Genomic DNA, 19,361 nt, shown 5'->3' on the forward strand with positions numbered 1-19,361 from the left:
GCTGTAAGTGGCATAATCAGCCATACTAATGGCTGACTGCAGCGGTTGGCCCTGGCCAAAACTATCACATGTTGTGGACAAAAGGGCTGCTGACGCCTTTTGCCGGTTGTCTGTCGTAGGAAAGCAAATGCAGATAACAAAAAAAGAACGTACCGTCCAGTCATTCATTCAACAACGCTATCTTTTCTGCAAATCCCACTTAATTGGCTCTTATCGCTCGACGGAACCGCTGCAGTTTGAGAGCCACAGGCAAGGGGTAAAATGCAATGGCACGCGCCCAGAATCCGTGGACAAGTTGCATAACAACGCGGATACGTGCAGCTGCTTACATAACCGCGGTTGCTAGAAAACAAGGTCAAAAGTTCAAGGACTGAGAAAAGCTCCCAACATCCTGAAGCGCTTGCGTTGCTCAGCGGAAGTTCCTGCGAGCGTGGGTGGTCTGTTTTTGTTGACATTACGCTTTTATTATTTTTAATCGGGTTCCATTGGCCTCTTGTATAACACCACCCACAAAGTATGCAGCGAAAATAATCCACCCCCTCTATGACATAATTTAAAACCCCTTTTTATTTTAAATCTCAAACGTTTTTATTGGTTTTTTTTCAATTGAATGCATTTTGTTTGCTACGCTTTAATTGGTTTATATTTGTTGGTTGTCTTAAACTGTAATGATATTGCATATGCCACACAAACGGTCGTTGGCCTTTTTGTTTTATATTTAAGCTTTAAAATCTTGCACAAATCATAAACATGGCAAATCAAATGGAAATTGACTTTAAATAAAAGGTTTGCTTTCATATATTTAAAGCTATGTGCACATTTTTTTTCTTAATTGTGTGTTTTACTACATATTGGTATATAATTTAACATTTGATTTCTCTCTTTTTCTTCCTGATTGGAATACCATATATTAGATATTCCGCATGCTGTTTGCTTCACTCGAACACTTCGGTTCAAAACTTTGGTTCCCCATCTTCATCCTTCGTAATCCCGCTAAGCTAACTACTAGTGGATCTGATTCGATCTTATACAATTCGCATTGAATTCTTATCATTGGCCATTGCCGATGGTCATTCTCCATTTCCCCTGGCTCTCAGTTTTGGAAAGGTTGTTAACATTCTTCTGTTGGTCGCACACGTTTCGAATTGGCTTGTCTGTAGTTCTGTAGTTTTATGTGTCGGTGTTATCGTTTGTGTGTTGTTGTCGGTTGTTGTTTGCCTTTTTCTTGGATTTTGATATATCACAGCTTTCTTCACTTTTGCTCTTATAACTTTTAAGCATAACTTGCATATACATATATAAACATTGTTGTTAATGCACGGCTGTATCTTATCTTTTCTTCTATACCCCTCCTCCTCGCCCCTGTCATTGCACTTGTTGTTCCCCTGAATATCGACATCGGGCTATACTCTACATACATATATTAACACGCTGGCTTCTGGTTGTTGTTCTCGATCAACACTTATCTTAAACTTGGTTGTTGTCCCTTTTTCTTGCAGTGTTGCTACTGGTTTAGTACATACGTTAGCATAAATCGCATTGGTTTCTTGTTGTTGTTTGTGGAATGGTTTACAAAATTGGTTTCGGTCTCTTCGAATTTAAATACAATAAATGGCATATAAAATATATATATTTTTTGTAGTAAGTATACAAAAAGAACGTTACTCATATACAGCAGCGTTGGAAGTGACTCTAGTATAACAGAAAAACTTAATACTTTCTTTTCATTTACGTTGATTGTAATTGAATGAATACATTGATTGACGACCCTTGGCGATTAATGAAGGCTGGTCTAACGATCTAAGAGACTATGCTCTATTCTATAGCTATTTGACACTTAAATTTTGTAATGCGCTTTGAGGTATAGATGTTTTGATCTAGGTTCAGATACTAAGGAACAAAAAGAATTAAGAAGACTATAAGTTGTACAGGACACTTTATCGTATGAAAGATAGCTATAGAATAGAGCTTTTATCACCTATAACTCCCATTAATCGGGCCCTGACTTTCCAATGCTTACTACCGCGTTTTCATTGCTTCAATCGTGCACCATCTTAGGTCGCATTTTGCACGGGCTGTTGTTCTTGGAAGCAGCATGACACTTTTATCACATTTGTTGTTGGTGTTGGTTGTTGTGTTGGTACGTACTAGACTTAAATTAAATGTGCAGCCACATAAAAACAGGTCTGATAACAAATTTAAGGGAGCGGATTTCGAATCTCTGGCAAACCCCGACGCTGTTTTCGGTCTACATATTTTTGTGGTCGTGTTACAATTGCTGCTTAGCTGTTTTTGACATACATTCTTCAATTGCACTCGCTTTTACAAATTAATATTCGCTATTGCAGTTCATAACAAAAATTATTACATGCATTGGTTACATATATAGATACATACAAATATAGATGGTCGATTGGATAGTTGTAAGAGTTGTCTTGAGATCGCATTCTGTTTGCGTCCGCTTGTCCCAGTAAACCCAGTGCCATCCTCCGCGTTGCTCTGACAACGAAGTCAACACCCTCGTCGCGATTTTCTTTATCGTTCAGTCTTCTGTTTCAATAGATTTTTTGTTTGTTTAGATTGTTAGATTTGAGCAAGTACTTTGTGGTTGTTGTTGTTCGGTTGTTATCTAAATGCTCAGCATGATCTTCAGGTACCATTGTTGTTGTTGCTGTTGTTGATGTTGTCATTGTTGCGGTTGTACTTGTTGGTCGGCAAGCAACTCTGGGGAGGATGAGCCGCGGATCGTGAGTAGACGCTGCTGTTTTTGTGCAAACATAGGTTAAATATAGTACATAGTTGTATAAATTAATGCCTGTGCTACGAAATACTTAAAAGTTGATTTTGGGTCTTACAATTGCCTAGCTTTCTGGCTTGCTGGCCCGTTTATCTGGCCACAACGCATGTACCACACACGACACACGACTAACTTTTAGCTCCTTTTGGCTATTACAATACATATATATCTGTGTGGTGTTCTTGTATTTGCTTACAATTTGCTTGGTTGTTGCTGGTAATATCACTTTAAACTACACAAATGGCGGCGCTTAGCGAACGAGGATCGAGCTCTCGTTGTTGTTACATTTGCTTTTGTTGTTGTTTGTTGGTTTATCACAATTGAGCGCCGGATACCATACTTATTCACACTACTACAAAGGTTAACAATTTGTGCCAATTGAGTTTTGAGCAATCAATTTGACATTGGTCGTAGTTTTGGTTTTACAAACATTTTTCAACACATTTCATTTTGTTACTTTTAAACTTAGCTAACTAGACAATTCGCTTAACAATTTGTTGTTGTCGTTTTTTTGTTTTGTTTTGTATGAGAGTTGGTGTCGCAATTGCTCACACTGGCTTGCACTTGCAGATGCATCTGCATCTGCACTCGCTTTTGCATTTCGTTTGGATCACAGTTGTTGTTGCTTATAAAATGATGTTTCTCTAGCAGATTTCAACAAACCCATTGCGCCCCGTTGTTACATTCATAATTACATAAATTTGTGAAGTGCTCAAGTCTTTTGCTTTGCTCCTAACATTCCTGTTGCTCATAATCTCCCGCTTTTCGACTAACAAACAAGGGCAAATCGCGATTTTAATTACAAAGACTATGAACTTAGGAAATTTAACTTCTATAAAATGTTTGCCAATCAAAAGGTTTGGTTTACATATATATAAATTTTGATAACTTAGTATAACGGTTGAATTTTCTTTTTGCTTACATATCTCTTTTAGGGTTTAGTTTTAGCTACGTAATTAGGTTTTGCAATTTGTAAATTAATTTCTATGCGCTCGAGTTGATCACGTGTCATGTTTGCTTTTCTTTCGTTCACTTGATGACTTTGCTTCAATTTTTGGTTATTTTTAGTGAGTCCCTACTTCGACCACTTACTGGCTGAGATCCTGGCGCAGCATTTCGTACACGAACTGATCGCGTGACTCGTAGTCGAAGGCCAGCGTTGGCGGCATCTTGTCCGGGTTGATGGGCGACCACTGTTGTCCTAGTAGGGTACTTATTTCCTGAGGCAGAAGCAAAGAGGGTTATATTCACTTGGATACTGGACAAGATCTAAAATAACTTACCTCGTTGTAGGCATTCATTGAAGCAGCGCCGGACCAGTCGATCATGGAGACCTCTAGACGCTTGAGCTGCCGACCCCGAAGCCGGGCGATGCCCACGAGATTGTGCGGATCCATCAAATAGCCGTGCACCACGATCTCCTCCAGCTGCTTGCAGCGCCAGGCCATCATGACGAATGGGTCCTGGCGCAGGTAGCCGTGGCGAGCGTAGTCCATGCGGTTGGAATGCTTGTACGCCGAGTCCACATAGTGGATGCTGCGCAGCGTTTCGCTGTGGTGCACCGACATCCAGTCCAGGGCTTCGGCGTTCATCTGCTCGCAGAATAGCAGTCGCACATGGGTCACCGGCATGTTTCTACGCAGGACGCGATGCTGCAACAGTTCGATGGCCTCATAGGCGTACACAAGAGTCAGCACCAGCTCAATGCTTGAAAAGTGGTCCGAGAAGTTGGACCAGGCCGTCTCCGACACGTCGGGATGTTCCTCGCTGTCCAGGCCGTGCACTGCGATGAGCAGTTTCCGCAGCGGTAGCACCTGTATGGTGTGCAGCAGTTCGTCGGAGAGGGTGTCGTAGTCCAGGGATAGCACCTGCAGGGCGGCGCACTTCTGCAGCAGAGTCGCGTCCAGCGTGAGGATGGGATAGTGACTAGGATCGTACTTGATGCTGGCCAGTGTCAGCTGCAGCAGTTCCTGGGGCTTACCCATGGCCTTTAGGAAGTCGTGGCCATAGTATGAGAGCGCCTCGATGGCCCCAAGGTCCAAAATCTGACAGGGCTGACGCTTGCGGCTTAGAAGCAACTTCAGCGGTTCTACAAAGCACCTGTAAGCGTTGTTGGGTTATTTAACTTTCGAAGATACAAATCTGAAGTAGTACATACTGTTCGATGGCCGCCCAGTGATCACTGTGCATATTTCCGATGGCAACAAGGCCCACATTGTGGGTTTGGAAACGCAATTTCTGGATATTATCACAGCGTGCCACTCTGTGGAACGAACGGATATTAGTTTATGATGTTGTAAGGGTTTAGTTCGAAGAAAACTTACTTGTATAGAAGTCGTCGCATTTTCTGGATGTGAAATGCATTTTGAAGGTCGAAGATTACAATCAGTTCCTTGGCCAAGTTGGCCATGGATCGATGGAAGAAGGCCAACTGATCATCGCGGGCCACATCCAAATGAAAGCGGAAGTTTCTAAAGTAGCTGTTTAAAAAGAATATAATATTATTATCTTGTATTATAGATATTCTTAATTATATACTTATAAAACAGAAATTTAATGGACTATTTATCAGAATTCCACAGTAGTTTTAAAAAATACATAAATAGATTTAGTTTCGACATTTCTTTGGATTTTAAGTCCTACAGTTTTAAATAAATTAAATGAAACAGAACAGAATGTATTATATATACAGGTAATAAAAATAAATGTGTTTTTCGCAATCGCTACCATCGGATTATACAGATTGTGCTGATCGGATCATTAGTTTAATTAATTGCACTTATTGGCAGGGGGAATTCCTCTTATCGTGGACTTTCCCCTTTTTTCAACACTAACATAAACAAACGCCCCACACATTGAAGCGCTGCCAAATGCGTCGAATACAAAACACCCAATAATTGTGGGGTCTTTGAATGCCCATGCTAGCACAGATGTTCTTCTGTGCTTGATTAACCCGCTGCTATATAATATAAGGGGTAAAAACAAAGGAAATATACCCAATAAGAACCGAAATTAAACATTTCAGCCACATACACTGCCACCCGCACACATACGCGCGTATGTACACACCCATACAGGCACAGGCCACAACTTACCGTTTTTGAAAGAAGGAAAGTCTCCAGGAACAACAAACACTCGCCGAGTTCAGACGATCCCGGGGATCCAGATAGTCGAATATGTGATTGAGCGCCACCGCTGGTATTGTGTGCCATTCTGGTTGGCGTTGGCTAAAACTCATTACTCGAATTAAATATTAATTGCGTTTCAAACAATGAAAAGTTGCAAGTGCAGCCGAGTATGCTGCACGGTTTTAAAATGCCAAATTAGAGTGAACGCAGCGCGATGTGGCCAATATGCCAAGCGTTTGGGCAAAAATAATAATGCGAATCTAATTTTATGTTCTGAAGAAATACCATGTACTAAAAAGCGAAATGATGTCTAGACATTTTAGGTAAGCTGAGGTTAAATAGGCTTTATAAAAATTAAAAAGTGATTAATAAAGAAAAGCAATTACAAATGTCAAATCGGAAAATCTTTACACAAGTCCTATTTGCAGAAGAAGTTAGTTTGCTTGGCTCAGTGAATTGAGAATTTATTGTCAAACTTACTGTACTTTTAACGTACTTTGAATAAATATTTATCAATTTGCATGGATCACTTAAGGGTTAATGCTGGCTAAAATCCTGGCTGCTTGAGCCATGGTCACACTATCACAGCAGGTTATGTTAACAATCAGCTGTTCTGTTATGCATAACAGAGCCTCTGCAACTAGCTTTTAGTTTTGTTTACCGCGATTAGTTTTATTTATTATTTTAAATGGCAGCCTTGCTGCTGCTGCGAGCCTGCAGTAGGCCAAGGATAGCTAGCACCTATAACTACACTTATCCAGGACTAACAACTGCCAATAGTGCGTATAATCATCGCCTGGCGTCCACAGATGCGGCGGCCGCAGCAGCAAGTGTCCAACTTGCCAATGCCGGTGGATTGGTGGGCTTCTGGCAGACTTTGTCCAATAGCACGCCAGTGGCCTACATGCAGGATGTCCTCATCAAAATCCACGACTACAGCGGCCTGCCCTGGTGGGCATCCATAGTGCTGTCCACATTCCTCTTCCGGAGCGTTGTCACCCTGCCACTGACCATTTACCAGCACAAAATCACCGCCAGGATCGAGAAGATTGCCCTGGAAATGCCCGCCATTGTGGAGGAGCTGAAGAAGGAGGCGGCCATGGCCAAGCAGAAGTTCAAGTGGAGCGACAAGCAGACGCAGATCGTCTACCGGCGCTCGGTTTGTTAAGAGAAAAATCCGTTTCGAAGCTCTCCTAATCCTCATTTCCTTTCAGATCAAGAAGCAATGGCAGAACCTGATAGTCCGGGACAACTGTCATCCCATGAAGACCATGATTGTGCTCTGGGGTCAGATTCCCCTGTGGATCTTCCAATCAGTGGCTTTGCGCAACTTGGTCTACATGCTGCCGGATCCCATGTCCATTCAAGCTCAAATAGTGACCACCGAAATGACCATTGGCGGATTCGGTTGGATACCCAATCTCACCGTGGTTGACAACTCATACATCCTGCCTGTAACCCTAGGGCTCATCAATTTGGCCATCATCGAAGTGCAGGCCATGTCCAGAACGCGTCCATCTACTCGATTGCAGAGCATAGCCAACAATGTGTTCCGCGGCCTGAGTGTTGTGATGGTTCCAGTGGCCTGTACCGTGCCCTCAGCTTTATGTGTTTACTGGGTAGCTTCTAGCAGTTTTGGCCTTGCTCAAAATCTACTGATGCTGTCGCCGGAAGTGCGACGATCTGTGGGAATTCCCAAAACGCAAACAGAACTTAGCCAGCCATACGATCTGCTCTGGCTAAAAATTCAGCAGAGGCTAAGACTCGTCGAAAGGTCACCGGCTGATAAGCCAGCTGTCAAATGATCCAGACCCTTAGTCATAAATACATAGTCTAATTTAGGTAAGACGTTGAGATTGTTTTATGGTTTATATAAATATAGTCAGCCTTTAAATGCGACTGCGCCACTGTATATCATCATCATCATGCACCATCATCTCGATTTCCCAGAAGCAAATAAACGAGTGAAAACCCCCAAAAGAAATGCAAACAAAACAATGTGATAAGGCCGAGAGAAGGATTGAGATTACTAGCCCAGATAATGGGTCCACTCAATTGGTCTCGGCGACATACGAGCATCTATCAGCGGCGGCAGAGATAGAGATTCATCCCGAGTCCAATTGAATTGAAATGCGATCTGGTTGTGAGTCAGTCGAGCCTGGAAGTCGAACGGAATCACAACGAAAATTTTAAAGCGCGTTTCGAAAAACATAATTGAGTAGCTGCTATCAGCATCGGCGCAATAAAGAAAATATATTAAAATTAAAATATTATAAAACGGAAATCGAAGATGGCCAAGTGGCTCCTGGGCCTCTGGCTTGCGATCCTGCTAGTGGATGTTAGTATACAAAGTTTTAGTGTTAAGAGAAAGTCTTAAAAAGGATAACATCCTGATTTCGGACTTAAACTGAAGAATCAATTGTACATTTAAAGGCCTTATAGCATAAAATTGTTCTTAATTATAAGCTATTAGCTAAATACCGATCTTAATTAGTTCAGTTCTTCAATAACATTTCATAATTACGCGTTTGACAGCGACCCGGGGTTATAGCTTATCGATCAGGCAGCGGCTACCGGAGCGAGCAGTCGGAACCAGTCGGCTTATCAGCGGGGCACTCGAGTTACGGTGGCGACCAACAGCAGCCAATTTATGAGCAAGATTCGCCGTGTCCGCCGCATTTTAAGGGTCTGGTTGCGTATCCGCACGACTGTCATCGCTTTGTGAACTGCAACGATGGCAGCCCCTCCATTCAGACATGCTCGCCTGGAACGCTGTTTAATGGCAGGACTCTGGTTTGCGATCATCCCAGCAATGTGATTTGCCCCTCAGCGCAACCAGAATCGACTCGCCTAGGACGTCTGAGCCAGTTCGATGGCAAACCGAAGTGTCGAGCCGGAATGAATGGATTGCAACCGCATCCGACGGATTGCACCAAGTTCCTCAACTGTGCCAATGGTCAGGCCTTCGTGATGGACTGCGCGCCAGGAACGGCCTTTAGTGTAGCATCGCTCGTTTGTGTGCACAAGGATGTTGCCAAATGTGGAACTGGAGCTCAAGTTGAAAATGGAGCTGGACAAGGACCCTCGGACCACGGTACGTATGAGCGATTAATCTTAATTAACCCTAACTAACACATGGGATAGGCTATCCTGCGGGGCCTTTGAACGACTTGGGTTGTCCATCCGGCTTTCGTGGCCTTCGACCACATCCCCACGACCAGCACAAGTACTTGCGATGCGGCATTGGTGTTAATCCTCAGGTGGAACAGTGTCCGCAGGGAATGATCTTTCAAGGCTCCACTTTGGTATGTGTGTTTTCTGACTCCTCTCGGACCTCCTGTAAGTTTGATTTCATTCGTTATCCTTATCCTTACTGCTTGGCCTGCTTGACTGCTTGGTTCATCTGCTTTTACATTTGGGTTTCTTATCTCACATTATGCGGCTCATGCTTTGCTTGCTTATTGGCTTTTTACTCTGCTATAATTATTAACCTTTTAAATTGAAACAGCTTCCTCCTTTACCTCTGCTGAGATTCAGGTCAACTATCTCCTATGTCCAGTGGGAGCAGTTGGCCTGTTTGTTCACCCCTTCGATCAGACCAAGTTCCTTAGTTGTAAGGATGGTAAGGTGGCTGTGCAAAGCTGCCAGCCCAATTATGTGTTCAGCATATCGAAGGGCTACTGTCATCTGAAAGCACAGTTGGCCTTCAGCGACTATGCTACCTTAATTATCTCTGAAGTCACCTATGAGTATTGTAAGTTTATTGAGCGTTGTTGTACATTAAAATTCATCACAAAACTCCATTAGCATTGATCTTACTTGAATGCCCTGGAAATATCAACGGCCACTTTTTGTATCCCTACGATGCTGAAAAGTATGTTCAGTGCTCGCCTGGTGGCAGGATGTCTATTCTTAGCTGTGGCCCCCAGATGGCCTTCAGTGTCTCCCAAAGGTCTTGTCTTCCTCGTGGTCAAGTGCACAGTACCGATCGTGTGAAGTTCTGGGAGGAAATCCAAGTTGAGACTACGTACACTACCCAAAGCAGTCCGACAGGACAGCTCCAAGGCCAGCTGTCTTCTCTCAGAGCGTGCCCTTCCAATGTCCAGAAGAACTACCCCTATCCATTCCATGCTGGCCACTATGTAAAGTGCCAGAATGGAGTATTAGAGATTGTTAGTTGTCCTACTGGGACGGTTTACAGCCTGTCCCAGCGACAGTGTGTGACCCGTTACTTTCTCTCTGCCCATGACTACTTGGTTAACTCATATATCAGCTCTGAACTTTCAAGTAAGCTCCCTATAAAAACTTCTCAGGGATAGACTTGACTTCACAGTGCTTCTTTCTTCACAGCTGAATTTATGCTTGATCGATCAACTCTAACTTGTCCTCCCCAAGTCCAAGGATACTATCTGCATCCCTTCGATTGCACCAAGTATGTCAGGTGCTGGAATCAGCAGATCTTTATTGAGAGCTGCACCCCGGGAGAAATCTTCAGCTTCTCCAATCAGAAATGCGTTCCAACGGATCAATGCAAGGGTCCAAACGATCATGTGGAATATTTGATCGATGGACCAGATTCACCAACTAACCAAGTACCTAGCTACCCAACAAAACCATCGGATACTCGTCCACCACCACAGTCATCCAGTAAGTCGGACCTCAAGGATTTCCTTCTTCTCTTCGCTTTATTCACCTGCTTTTTCATTTGAGTTTTGTTTTACCATTTTGCAAACCATTCTCTGCTAGTCTTGTAGACTAAGACCTAACGCTTAACCGCCTTTTTAGACCCCTCTTACCCACCTGCCGAGCACCTTACAGACCTTTTCTGTCCATCTGGAGTGCAGGGACAATTTGTCCACCCCTTCGACCAAACAAAGTTTCTCCTGTGTCCGACAGATAAGGTGATGGTTCAAAGCTGCCAGCCTAACTATGTGTTCAGCATATCGAGGGGCTACTGTCAATTAAAAGCACAGTTGGCCTTTAACGACTATGTGACTTTAATTATCTCTGAAGCCTCTTATGGGTATTGTAAGTTGATTGATTTTTATTGAACATTGAACATTAATAACACAATTCCATTAGCATTGGTATTAAATAAATGCCCAGGAAGTACCAACGGTATCTTTTTGTATCCCTACGATGCTGAAAAGTATGTTCAGTGCTCGCCTGGTGGCAGGATGTCTATTCTTAGCTGTGGCCCCCAGATGGCCTTCAGTGTCTCCCAAAGGTCTTGTCTTCCTCGTGGTCAAGTGCACAGTACCGATCGTGTGAAGTTCTGGGAGGAAATCCAAGTTGAGACTACGTACACTTCCCAAAACAATCCGTCAGGACAGCTCCAAGGCCAGCTGTCTTCTCTCAGAGCGTGCCCATCCAATGTCCAGAAGAACTACCCCTATCCATTCCATGCTGGCCACTATGTAAAGTGCCAGAATGGAGTATTAGAGATTGTCAGTTGTCCTACTGAAATGGTTTACAGCCTGTCCCAGCGACAGTGCGTGACCCGTTACTTTCTCTCTGCCCATGACTACTTGGATTACTCATATATCAGCTCTGAACTTTCATGTAAGCTCCCTATAAAAACTTCTCAGGGATAGACTTGACTTCACAGTGCTTCTTCCTTCACAGCTGAATTTATGCTTGATCGATCAACTCTAACTTGTCCTGCCCAAGTCCAAGGATACTATCTGCATCCCTTCGATTGCACCAAGTATGTCAGGTGCTGGAATCAGCAGATCTTTATTGAGAGCTGCACCCCGGGAGAAATCTTCAGCTTCTCCAATCAGAAATGCGTTCCAAAGGATCAATGCAAGGGTCCAAACGATCATGTGGAATATTTGATCGAAACCGATGCCGATACGACTTATGAGGAGGAAGGACCAGAGCACGAAAAGAGCTTGGATAATAATGGTAACATAAACTGCCCACCTGGATCTACTGGTCCTCATGCCCATCCATTCGATTGCACAAAGTTCTTGGAATGTGCAAATGGACAGACTTTCGTGAAGATTTGTGGGTTTGGAACTGCTTTCAGCACTGTCATCAACAGTTGCGATTTTGCCAATAATGTGGACTGCAACGGAAGAAGCTCTTTACCCGATCTACCTTCCGTTTCTCCAAGTGACCAGTTACCTAGCTACCCAACAAAACCAGCGGATACTTTTCCGCCACCACAGTCGTCTAGTAAGTCTGAAGGTTTCCTTGACTTCTTCGCTTTATTCACCTGCTTTATCAAATGGGTTTTGTTTTACCATTTTGCAAACCATTCTCTGCTAGTCTTGTAGACTAAGACCTAATGTTTAACCGACTTTTTAGACCCCTCTTACTCACCTGCCGAGCACCTCACAGACCTTTTGTGTCCATCTGGAGTGGAGGGTCAATTTGTCCACCCCTTCGACCAAACCAAGTTTCTCCTGTGTCAGTCTGGTAAACTGGCGGTTCAAAGCTGCCAGCCCGGCTATGTATTCAGCATATCCAGGAGTAACTGTCAGCCTAAGACCCAGTTGGTCTACAGCGACTATGTGACCTATATAGTCTCTGTAATAAGCATTGAGCAGAGTAAGTCTGTGGCTCATTGACTCCGTACCCCGTGGGTTTAAATCATAACATTTAAATCCATCAGCTATGATGCTCTCTGCTTGCCCGGGTGGCACCGACGGCCTTCATCTTTACCCCTACGATGCTGGCAAATATGTGCGTTGTTCTGATAGCGGTAAGATGTCTATTGAAAGTTGCGGAGAGCAAATGGCCTTCAGTTTGTACCAGCGAGCTTGCCGACCAAGTCGCCTGGTAACAAAGGAAGATCGTGTCAAGTTCTGGGAGGAGATAACTTATACCACTATGGACATTCAGGCCTATCAGTGCCCACCCTCGCTGCAGGGGAACTACCCTTATCCCTTCCACGCTGGCCTCTTTGTGAAGTGTCAAAATGGACGTTTGGAGATTGAGCGTTGTCCCCAAACAGACTTTTACAGTTTACCCCAACGGCAGTGTGTTGCCCGTCAGTTTCTCTCTACCAATGAATACGTGTATTATACCTTGGATCAACTCCCGAGTAAGCTCTTTCTTACAAAGCGTTAACCCTAAAATGAATACTAGGTGACCCTTCCTATTCGCAGCTGACCTTATTCAGGACCTCACAACGTTAGCTTGTCCTCCGCAAGCTCAGGGCTATTACTTAGATCCTTTCGATTGCACAAAGTATCTGATCTGCTGGGCGAACCAAACCCATGTAGGAAGCTGTAAGCAAGGCGAAGTATTCAGCATATCGCAGCAAAAGTGTGTCGAACGGGATAAGATAACCGAACCTTACGATCTGGTGGAGTATGTTGGGGACACTCGATATCAGCCACGTTTCCCAACCGATGAAGGTTACCGGCTACCAACCAGTGGTGTAGCCCAGTATCCAGGGGGTGTAGAGCCCTCTGCCCCACCAAGTCCTCTGATGTGCCCTGAAAAGGTTAGTGGGCTCTTTCCTAATCCATTTGATGCCACTGGCTATCTGACCTGCGTGGAAGGTCACACGTTAACTAGGCAATGCCAGCCCCTTGATGTGTTCAGCGTTTCGCAAGGGTACTGCTTGCCAGAGCAGCATGTCGCCAAAACGGATCGCGTTCCATATGAAAGGAGGCAAACCGATCAGGATAATCGTGAGTGATGAAACTCAGGTTACTTAGCTAAACAGGTTCCTTGACCTCGACCACTTCCTTGCAGCTTTGGCCTGTCCTAGAAGTTCTTTGGGCTTCTTTGTGTATCCCTTTGACTGTTCGAAGTACCTGAGTTGCGGTCCCAATGGAATGGAACTACTAAGTTGTCCGGAACAACAGCATTATAGTGTCTCGCTTGGAATTTGCAAGCCCGTTGATCAGATGCTACGTGAGGACCGTTTGTATACGCTCAGTGAATTGCAAATAATTTACGAGTGGACACAGCGGATGAAAATTGAGGGCGCGGAGACCGTCTGCCCCGAGGGAATAAATGGTACCCTGCCGCATCCCAGGTTGCCCAGAAAATACCTTCGATGTGGACCAAGCCAGGCCGAAATGTTCGACTGTCCGGCTCAGCACATTTTCAGCGTATCCCGAAGAGTGTGCGAGCTGGATGAACAACTTCCCAGTGACGATCGCACCGATTATATAGTTCGGGGTTTAACTTCCGATTGGAATATTCCCTCTAATGGTTACTAACATTTGGTTTAAGTCTCGCTCTTTTTAAGTTTCCTCTCTCTGCTTCCAGACAATCGTCAATCCAAATCGTATCAGACTACTGGCACGGATCAGTTTGGTAACAGATATACAACCAGGACGACAACAACATCGCGGGTGATTGGAGACCGCTGGTCTGATATGAACATGCAGCGACCATCAGGTGTTGGACTGGAACAAAACCCTCTTCATCAGGGATATAACTCGGGCTGGTCTGGCCAGGAGACGTCCTACGTTCAGCGTCAACCTTCCCAGAACACTATATATGTGGAGGGATCACTGCAGCCGAATCATAATTATCCTACCTATAATACTCCGTTGGCTCCCATATCACCCAGGCAGCCTGTTGACGATAAAAATCCAGAGCACGAACGTACAGTTCCATCGCGACAAGGCTACAGTCGCAGAATTGATCATGGCTCACCTGGCAATGGCTGGAAGCCTATGCCACCACCGCCTCACACGGGTGGACAAAAACCATTAAATCTTGACTACACACCCTATTCTCCTGGTGCCAGGGAACCCAAACACCAACCCCAACCCCAACCCCAAGATCCTCTGGCCGGACAGAAGCCCATTGACTTGGACTATGATGACCAACAAAAACCCGAAGATCCCTATAACGAACTTCAGCCCCTTCCAGGATCGCCACCCCGTTTTTATCCAGATCAATTGCCCAGTGGCTCAAAGCCGATTGGTAGACAGCAACCAGTTGACTCGCACCATTACTCAGGTAATTTCCCAGACCAGCAAAGGCCTTTAGATCCTCACAATAGCCTTCAGGGATCGAATGATCCACCGAGACATAACCCCAACCCTGGCTTGCCTTTGTATAATGAATCCAATCCATATGGCGATCGCTTACTTCCCAAACCAGATCCCTCGGCTAATGCAAGACCTACTCATCCACCGAATCCTTCGGCTTCCCAGACGCCAATACCGCAATTGGCTAACCGACTAAACACATTTCCCGTTTATCCACCTACTGGTGATCAAACCCCCCACCAAACCCCCCACTATAGTCCTTCATATGCAGGAATTGCCCACTCTCGCAATGCCTCTTGGGCCAAAGTGCCTGTGACAAGTACAACTCCACCCCAAGATCCCGATCCCTTTAATCCTGAAATGGATGAACCTTTCTACGACGATGATGACTTCACGACCTCAACAGTGCGGCAGGCTTTGGTGCCACCTCCTTTTGATCATAAGTTCTACAGTCCCCAGTCGCAGATTGGTGTTATTAGTAAGGATAGATCTGGCTTTGATCCCAACTCCCAGGCGGCCATGAAAGAGGCTCTCAAGCTAATGCTGCGTCCCTATTTCAATCATAGTGGGAATGCCCAAGAGAAACTAGCCAAGCTGACTGAAACAGCCATAGTGTCTGTGATTAGTAAGCCTCCCACTTCTTCAACTACACCAAAATCCACGACGACTACTTCAACGACACCTAAAACAGACCTTGACTCTGACGCTGAACTGATTAAAGCGGGTGAACAGGAGAGCCTGGATTCCGTTGACGACGACTATGTTTTTCCAGATGCCAGGGAGATATCCCGAACCGAGCAGACCCTAGATCCCAGTACCACGTACACCTCGACTGACTTTCAAAGAAGCACCCGCAGGGCGGAGTTTGACCCGAAAACCCCAACCCCAACCACAACCACAACCACAATAAGAAATAATTGGCTTGCGTCTAGTCACAATCGTGACTATCACCGACGTCATCCAAATCTACCCGATCCGTTCTCCGAGCACCATCCCAATCCCTCTCCCCACCAACACCACCAACACCATCACCACCCCCATGAACACAAACACCATGAGCATAGTGCCGACTTCCATCGTCGTCATCCGGAGCTACCAAATCCCTTTCCACCAAAGGATGACAATAACCAACAGCAGGAGGTGCTGGATGAAGACTATGAGCTGCTGGCCAATACCAATGCTGAGGAAGTGACTCCCAAACTAGGCATCCGTTCGAGTTTCGATCATCAATGCGATTTCGATTGCGGTAATGGCAAATGTCTGAGGAAGGAGCAGGTCTGTAATGGTCAGAAAAACTGCGATAATGGAAAGGACGAGGTCAACTGCCCGCCATCGGACTACGAGGTGCGTTTAACAGGAGGTGAAGGCCCACATGCGGGTCGCATCGAGGTCAAGGGTGAGTGGCTTTTAAAAAGTTGGTTACCCAACTATACCTAATCTATTTATTACCCTCCTTAAGCTAATGGCCAATGGGGCTATGTGTGCGATGACAAGTTCGGTCTTAAGGATGCAGATATCGTCTGCCGCGAAATTGGCTTTCAGATGGGAGCCCAAGAAGTCCGTGGTAGCTCTTTTTATGCTCCCCCTAACCAGGACTTTAACTATCTAATCGACGAGGTCGAATGCCATGGCAATGAAACCAAGCTGAAAGATTGCGCCTTTAAAGGTTGGGGCGTCCACAACTGCGGAGTTGATGAAGTTGCGGGAGTGGTCTGCAAGGTTCCCGTGATGAAGTGTCCCAATAACTACTGGAAATGCCAATCTTCCAAGGATTGCATTCCAACCGCCTTTGTGTGCGACAATATGACTGACTGTCCGGATAAGTCGGACGAAAGCGCAGCCGTCTGTCAGGTGAGTGAATAATATATTTCCATTCCATAATTCTAGAGTATAATATTATATAAATTATTTTATATCCCTAGGCTCCCCCTCAGTACCGTTTGGAGGGAGGACGCAATGCCAACGAAGGACGCCTGGAAGTTAAACACCATGGCGTATGGGGCAGTGTTTGCGATGATGACTTTAACCTGAAGGCTGCCCAAGTTGCCTGCAACTCCATGGGTTTCTATGGACCAGCGGTATAGCAATATCACCTATTTTTAGTTCAATAATCTTAACCTGTTTCACATATTCCCTAGAAAATCGAGAAAAACATCTATGGCATTGGCAACGGACCCATTTGGTTAGATCAGGTTATGTGTTTCGGAAACGAGACCTCCATTGATCTGTGTAACCACTGGAACTGGGGTGAAAGTAACTGCAACCACACCGAAGATGTGGCACTGCGTTGCACGGCTGGGCCACCACCTCGCAGTCAAAGATTTTCCCAGAGCCAACTTAAAGGTGGTAGGACGGTGGCAGAGGAAGCCGCAGCCAGGAGCTATTCTCAAATAGGCCTGTGGGAGCGATCTAGTAAGGCCCTGCATACACCCCGTCGTTGCGGAATCTTCAAGGACGACCTGACCGATGAGTATGCCCATCGGGAGGAGCGCGTGGTCAGGGGTAATGTGGCTCAGCGGGGACGTCATCCCTGGCAGGCCACCTTGAGAACCCGTGGACGTGGAGGAATCTCCAGCCATTGGTGTGGAGCAGTGGTGATTTCCAAGCGCCATCTCCTCACAGCCGCCCACTGTCTCTATGGAACTTCTAAGGGAGCCTACTTTGTCCGCGTCGGAGATCACTATGCCAATATAGCAGAGTCCTCCGAGGTGGATACGTTCATTGAGAACTGGTACATACACGAGGAGTTCCGCAAGGGAACCCACATGAATAATGATATTGCACTGGTGGTGCTAAAGACTCCCCTAAAGTTCAGTGACTACATCCAGCCCATTTGTCTGCCCGATAAAAAGGCTGAGCTTGTCCAGGACCGCAAGTGCACCATTTCCGGTTGGGGTTCCATCAAATCGGGAGTGTCCAGTAAGTGAATCTAAATTTAGGGATGCCTGAACATCAATAAATAATATTGCTTTTGATTTTGATTATTTAGCTCCTGCTCAAGTTTTAGGATCGGCTGAGCTTCCCATTCTAGCAGATAATGTCTGCAAGCAATCGAATGTATATGGATCGGCCATGGCGGAAGGTGTGTAGCACTTGTACTATTTCATGATTACTGAACCATTTAATGGGTAGAACTAGTTTGTGCAGGAAATAACCCCCATACTATACTTTATTTCAGGCATGTTCTGTGCGGGCTCCATGGATGAGAGTGTGGACGCGTGCGAAGGTGACTCAGGCGGTCCGCTTGTCTGCTCCGATGACGGTATGAATAGGTTTTTTTTGTTCTGAGACATTAACTATTAGTTTTTAAATATAAATTTCCAGATGGCGAGACTTTGTACGGCCTTATTTCGTGGGGTCAGCACTGCGGCTTTAAGAACAGGCCGGGTGTCTATGTCCGTGTCAATCACTATATCGATTGGATCTACGAGAAAATTAATGAGAGCTTGAAACGCTTTTAAGTGAACATATTTTCTAGCATTTTAATCCAGCATGTTACATGACTATTGTTGTTTAAGAAATTTGTAGTGAGTTTACAAATAAAGCAGACTATTTAAAAAATAAGTTTCAAAACTTGTTTGTATTAAGGGATTTTCAATTTTGTACCTTACTTAAAATTTCGACAGATATTTCCAAGTAGAAGAACCAAAATTGATTAGGTAAATAGCGTATTGACACCAATTTTAAGATCCAAAGTCAACTTTTTTCGGAGCTTTGCTATAAACTTTAATCATTGGTTAAGGAATTAATATAAATTAATATAAACCATCCGTTCAAGTGTATCAGATCAAAATTCTTCATCAAACCTATTATTAAGTTGGAAATCTTTGCTTGGAACGTATTAAATATTTAGGAACTCCAGCAATTTTAATTCAATCGTGTGAATTTACATCTACCCATTAGTGACTGCAAACCCGTACTCGTCATTTATTTACTCACACAGAAAAATGAATTAAATCCATAATCAATGCTAATAAAACGCACAACAACAAGACGAATTTTAGCCGGGAATACAACAATCGCACGCACAACAAACAACATCGTCGACAATGATTTAATTCACAAGTCTGCAATGTTTTTTGACTCATCCCCCATTCAGCAGAGAGATCTCTACTGGATTCACTCGGTTCTCACCGAGTTCTTCTCCTGGCTGCTCTGTTCCACTTTTTGGATCAATTGGCCCAACCGGAGGAGCGGAACAGGCACTCAATTGACACCAGAAACGAGCGGTCAAAGGGGAGACCCGGCGGTCTGGTGAAGAAGGGGTCGTGGAGACCGGGGTTCCCGAGCTGTTTACGCGCATTTACTCGCATTGTGCGGGCGTTGCACGCGCGATTGGATGATCGGCTGGAAAGCGCTACAATTAACTTAATTAATACAACAATTTGCCACAATGCACTGAGACAAATTGGGAACTAAAATGTTCTAAAAAAATATTGTATGACGAATGTCATAATACCTATTTATCTG

General features: G+C 44.7%; 3 protein-coding genes across 6 annotated transcripts; 2 read left to right on the forward strand and 1 right to left on the reverse strand.

The window, feature by feature from the left end:
* Positions 1-3,574: 3,574 nt before the first annotated feature.
* Positions 3,575-6,247, reverse strand: LOC119553097 (F-box only protein 33). Its single transcript, XM_037863253.1, has 5 exons — positions 5,893-6,247; positions 5,122-5,277; positions 4,956-5,060; positions 4,081-4,897; positions 3,575-4,017 (listed from the first exon to the last, which is right to left on the reverse strand). Exons 1-5 carry the CDS (start codon positions 6,033-6,035, stop codon positions 3,886-3,888), a joined length of 1,353 nt encoding a protein of 450 aa, XP_037719181.1. The 5' UTR covers positions 6,036-6,247; the 3' UTR covers positions 3,575-3,885.
* Positions 6,248-6,534: 287 nt separating this feature from the next.
* Positions 6,535-7,909, forward strand: LOC119555493 (cytochrome c oxidase assembly protein COX18, mitochondrial). Its single transcript, XM_037866906.1, has 2 exons — positions 6,535-7,084; positions 7,140-7,909. The coding sequence occupies exons 1-2, from the start codon at positions 6,614-6,616 to the stop codon at positions 7,728-7,730; spliced, it is 1,062 nt and encodes a 353-aa protein (XP_037722834.1). The 5' UTR covers positions 6,535-6,613; the 3' UTR covers positions 7,731-7,909.
* Positions 7,910-8,064: 155 nt separating this feature from the next.
* LOC119555492 lies at positions 8,065-18,455 on the forward strand. Of its 4 annotated transcripts, XM_037866901.1 has the most exons (20): positions 8,065-8,263; positions 8,461-9,019; positions 9,070-9,264; positions 9,434-9,679; positions 9,733-10,212; positions 10,276-10,572; positions 10,711-10,953; positions 11,008-11,487; positions 11,551-12,105; positions 12,238-12,480; positions 12,545-12,976; positions 13,041-13,571; positions 13,636-14,100; positions 14,158-16,287; positions 16,351-16,742; positions 16,814-16,969; positions 17,030-17,810; positions 17,881-17,973; positions 18,070-18,153; positions 18,216-18,455. In XM_037866901.1, exons 1-20 carry the CDS (start codon positions 8,216-8,218, stop codon positions 18,350-18,352), a joined length of 8,547 nt encoding a protein of 2,848 aa, XP_037722829.1. In that variant the 5' UTR covers positions 8,065-8,215; the 3' UTR covers positions 18,353-18,455. The 4 variants fall into 4 exon arrangements, with proteins under 4 accessions (XP_037722829.1, XP_037722831.1, XP_037722832.1 ...); XM_037866903.1 differs by lacking the exons at positions 9,070-9,264; positions 9,434-9,679; positions 9,733-10,212 and having other exon boundaries at positions 8,066-8,263; XM_037866904.1 differs by lacking the exons at positions 9,070-9,264; positions 9,434-9,679; positions 9,733-10,212; ... (2 more) ...; positions 11,008-11,487; positions 11,551-12,105 and having other exon boundaries at positions 8,067-8,263.
* Positions 18,456-19,361: the final 906 nt, after the last annotated feature.

This window comes from Drosophila subpulchrella, chromosome 3L (assembly GCF_014743375.2).
Source record: "Drosophila subpulchrella strain 33 F10 #4 breed RU33 chromosome 3L, RU_Dsub_v1.1 Primary Assembly, whole genome shotgun sequence".
Taxonomy (NCBI): domain Eukaryota; kingdom Metazoa; phylum Arthropoda; class Insecta; order Diptera; family Drosophilidae; genus Drosophila; species Drosophila subpulchrella.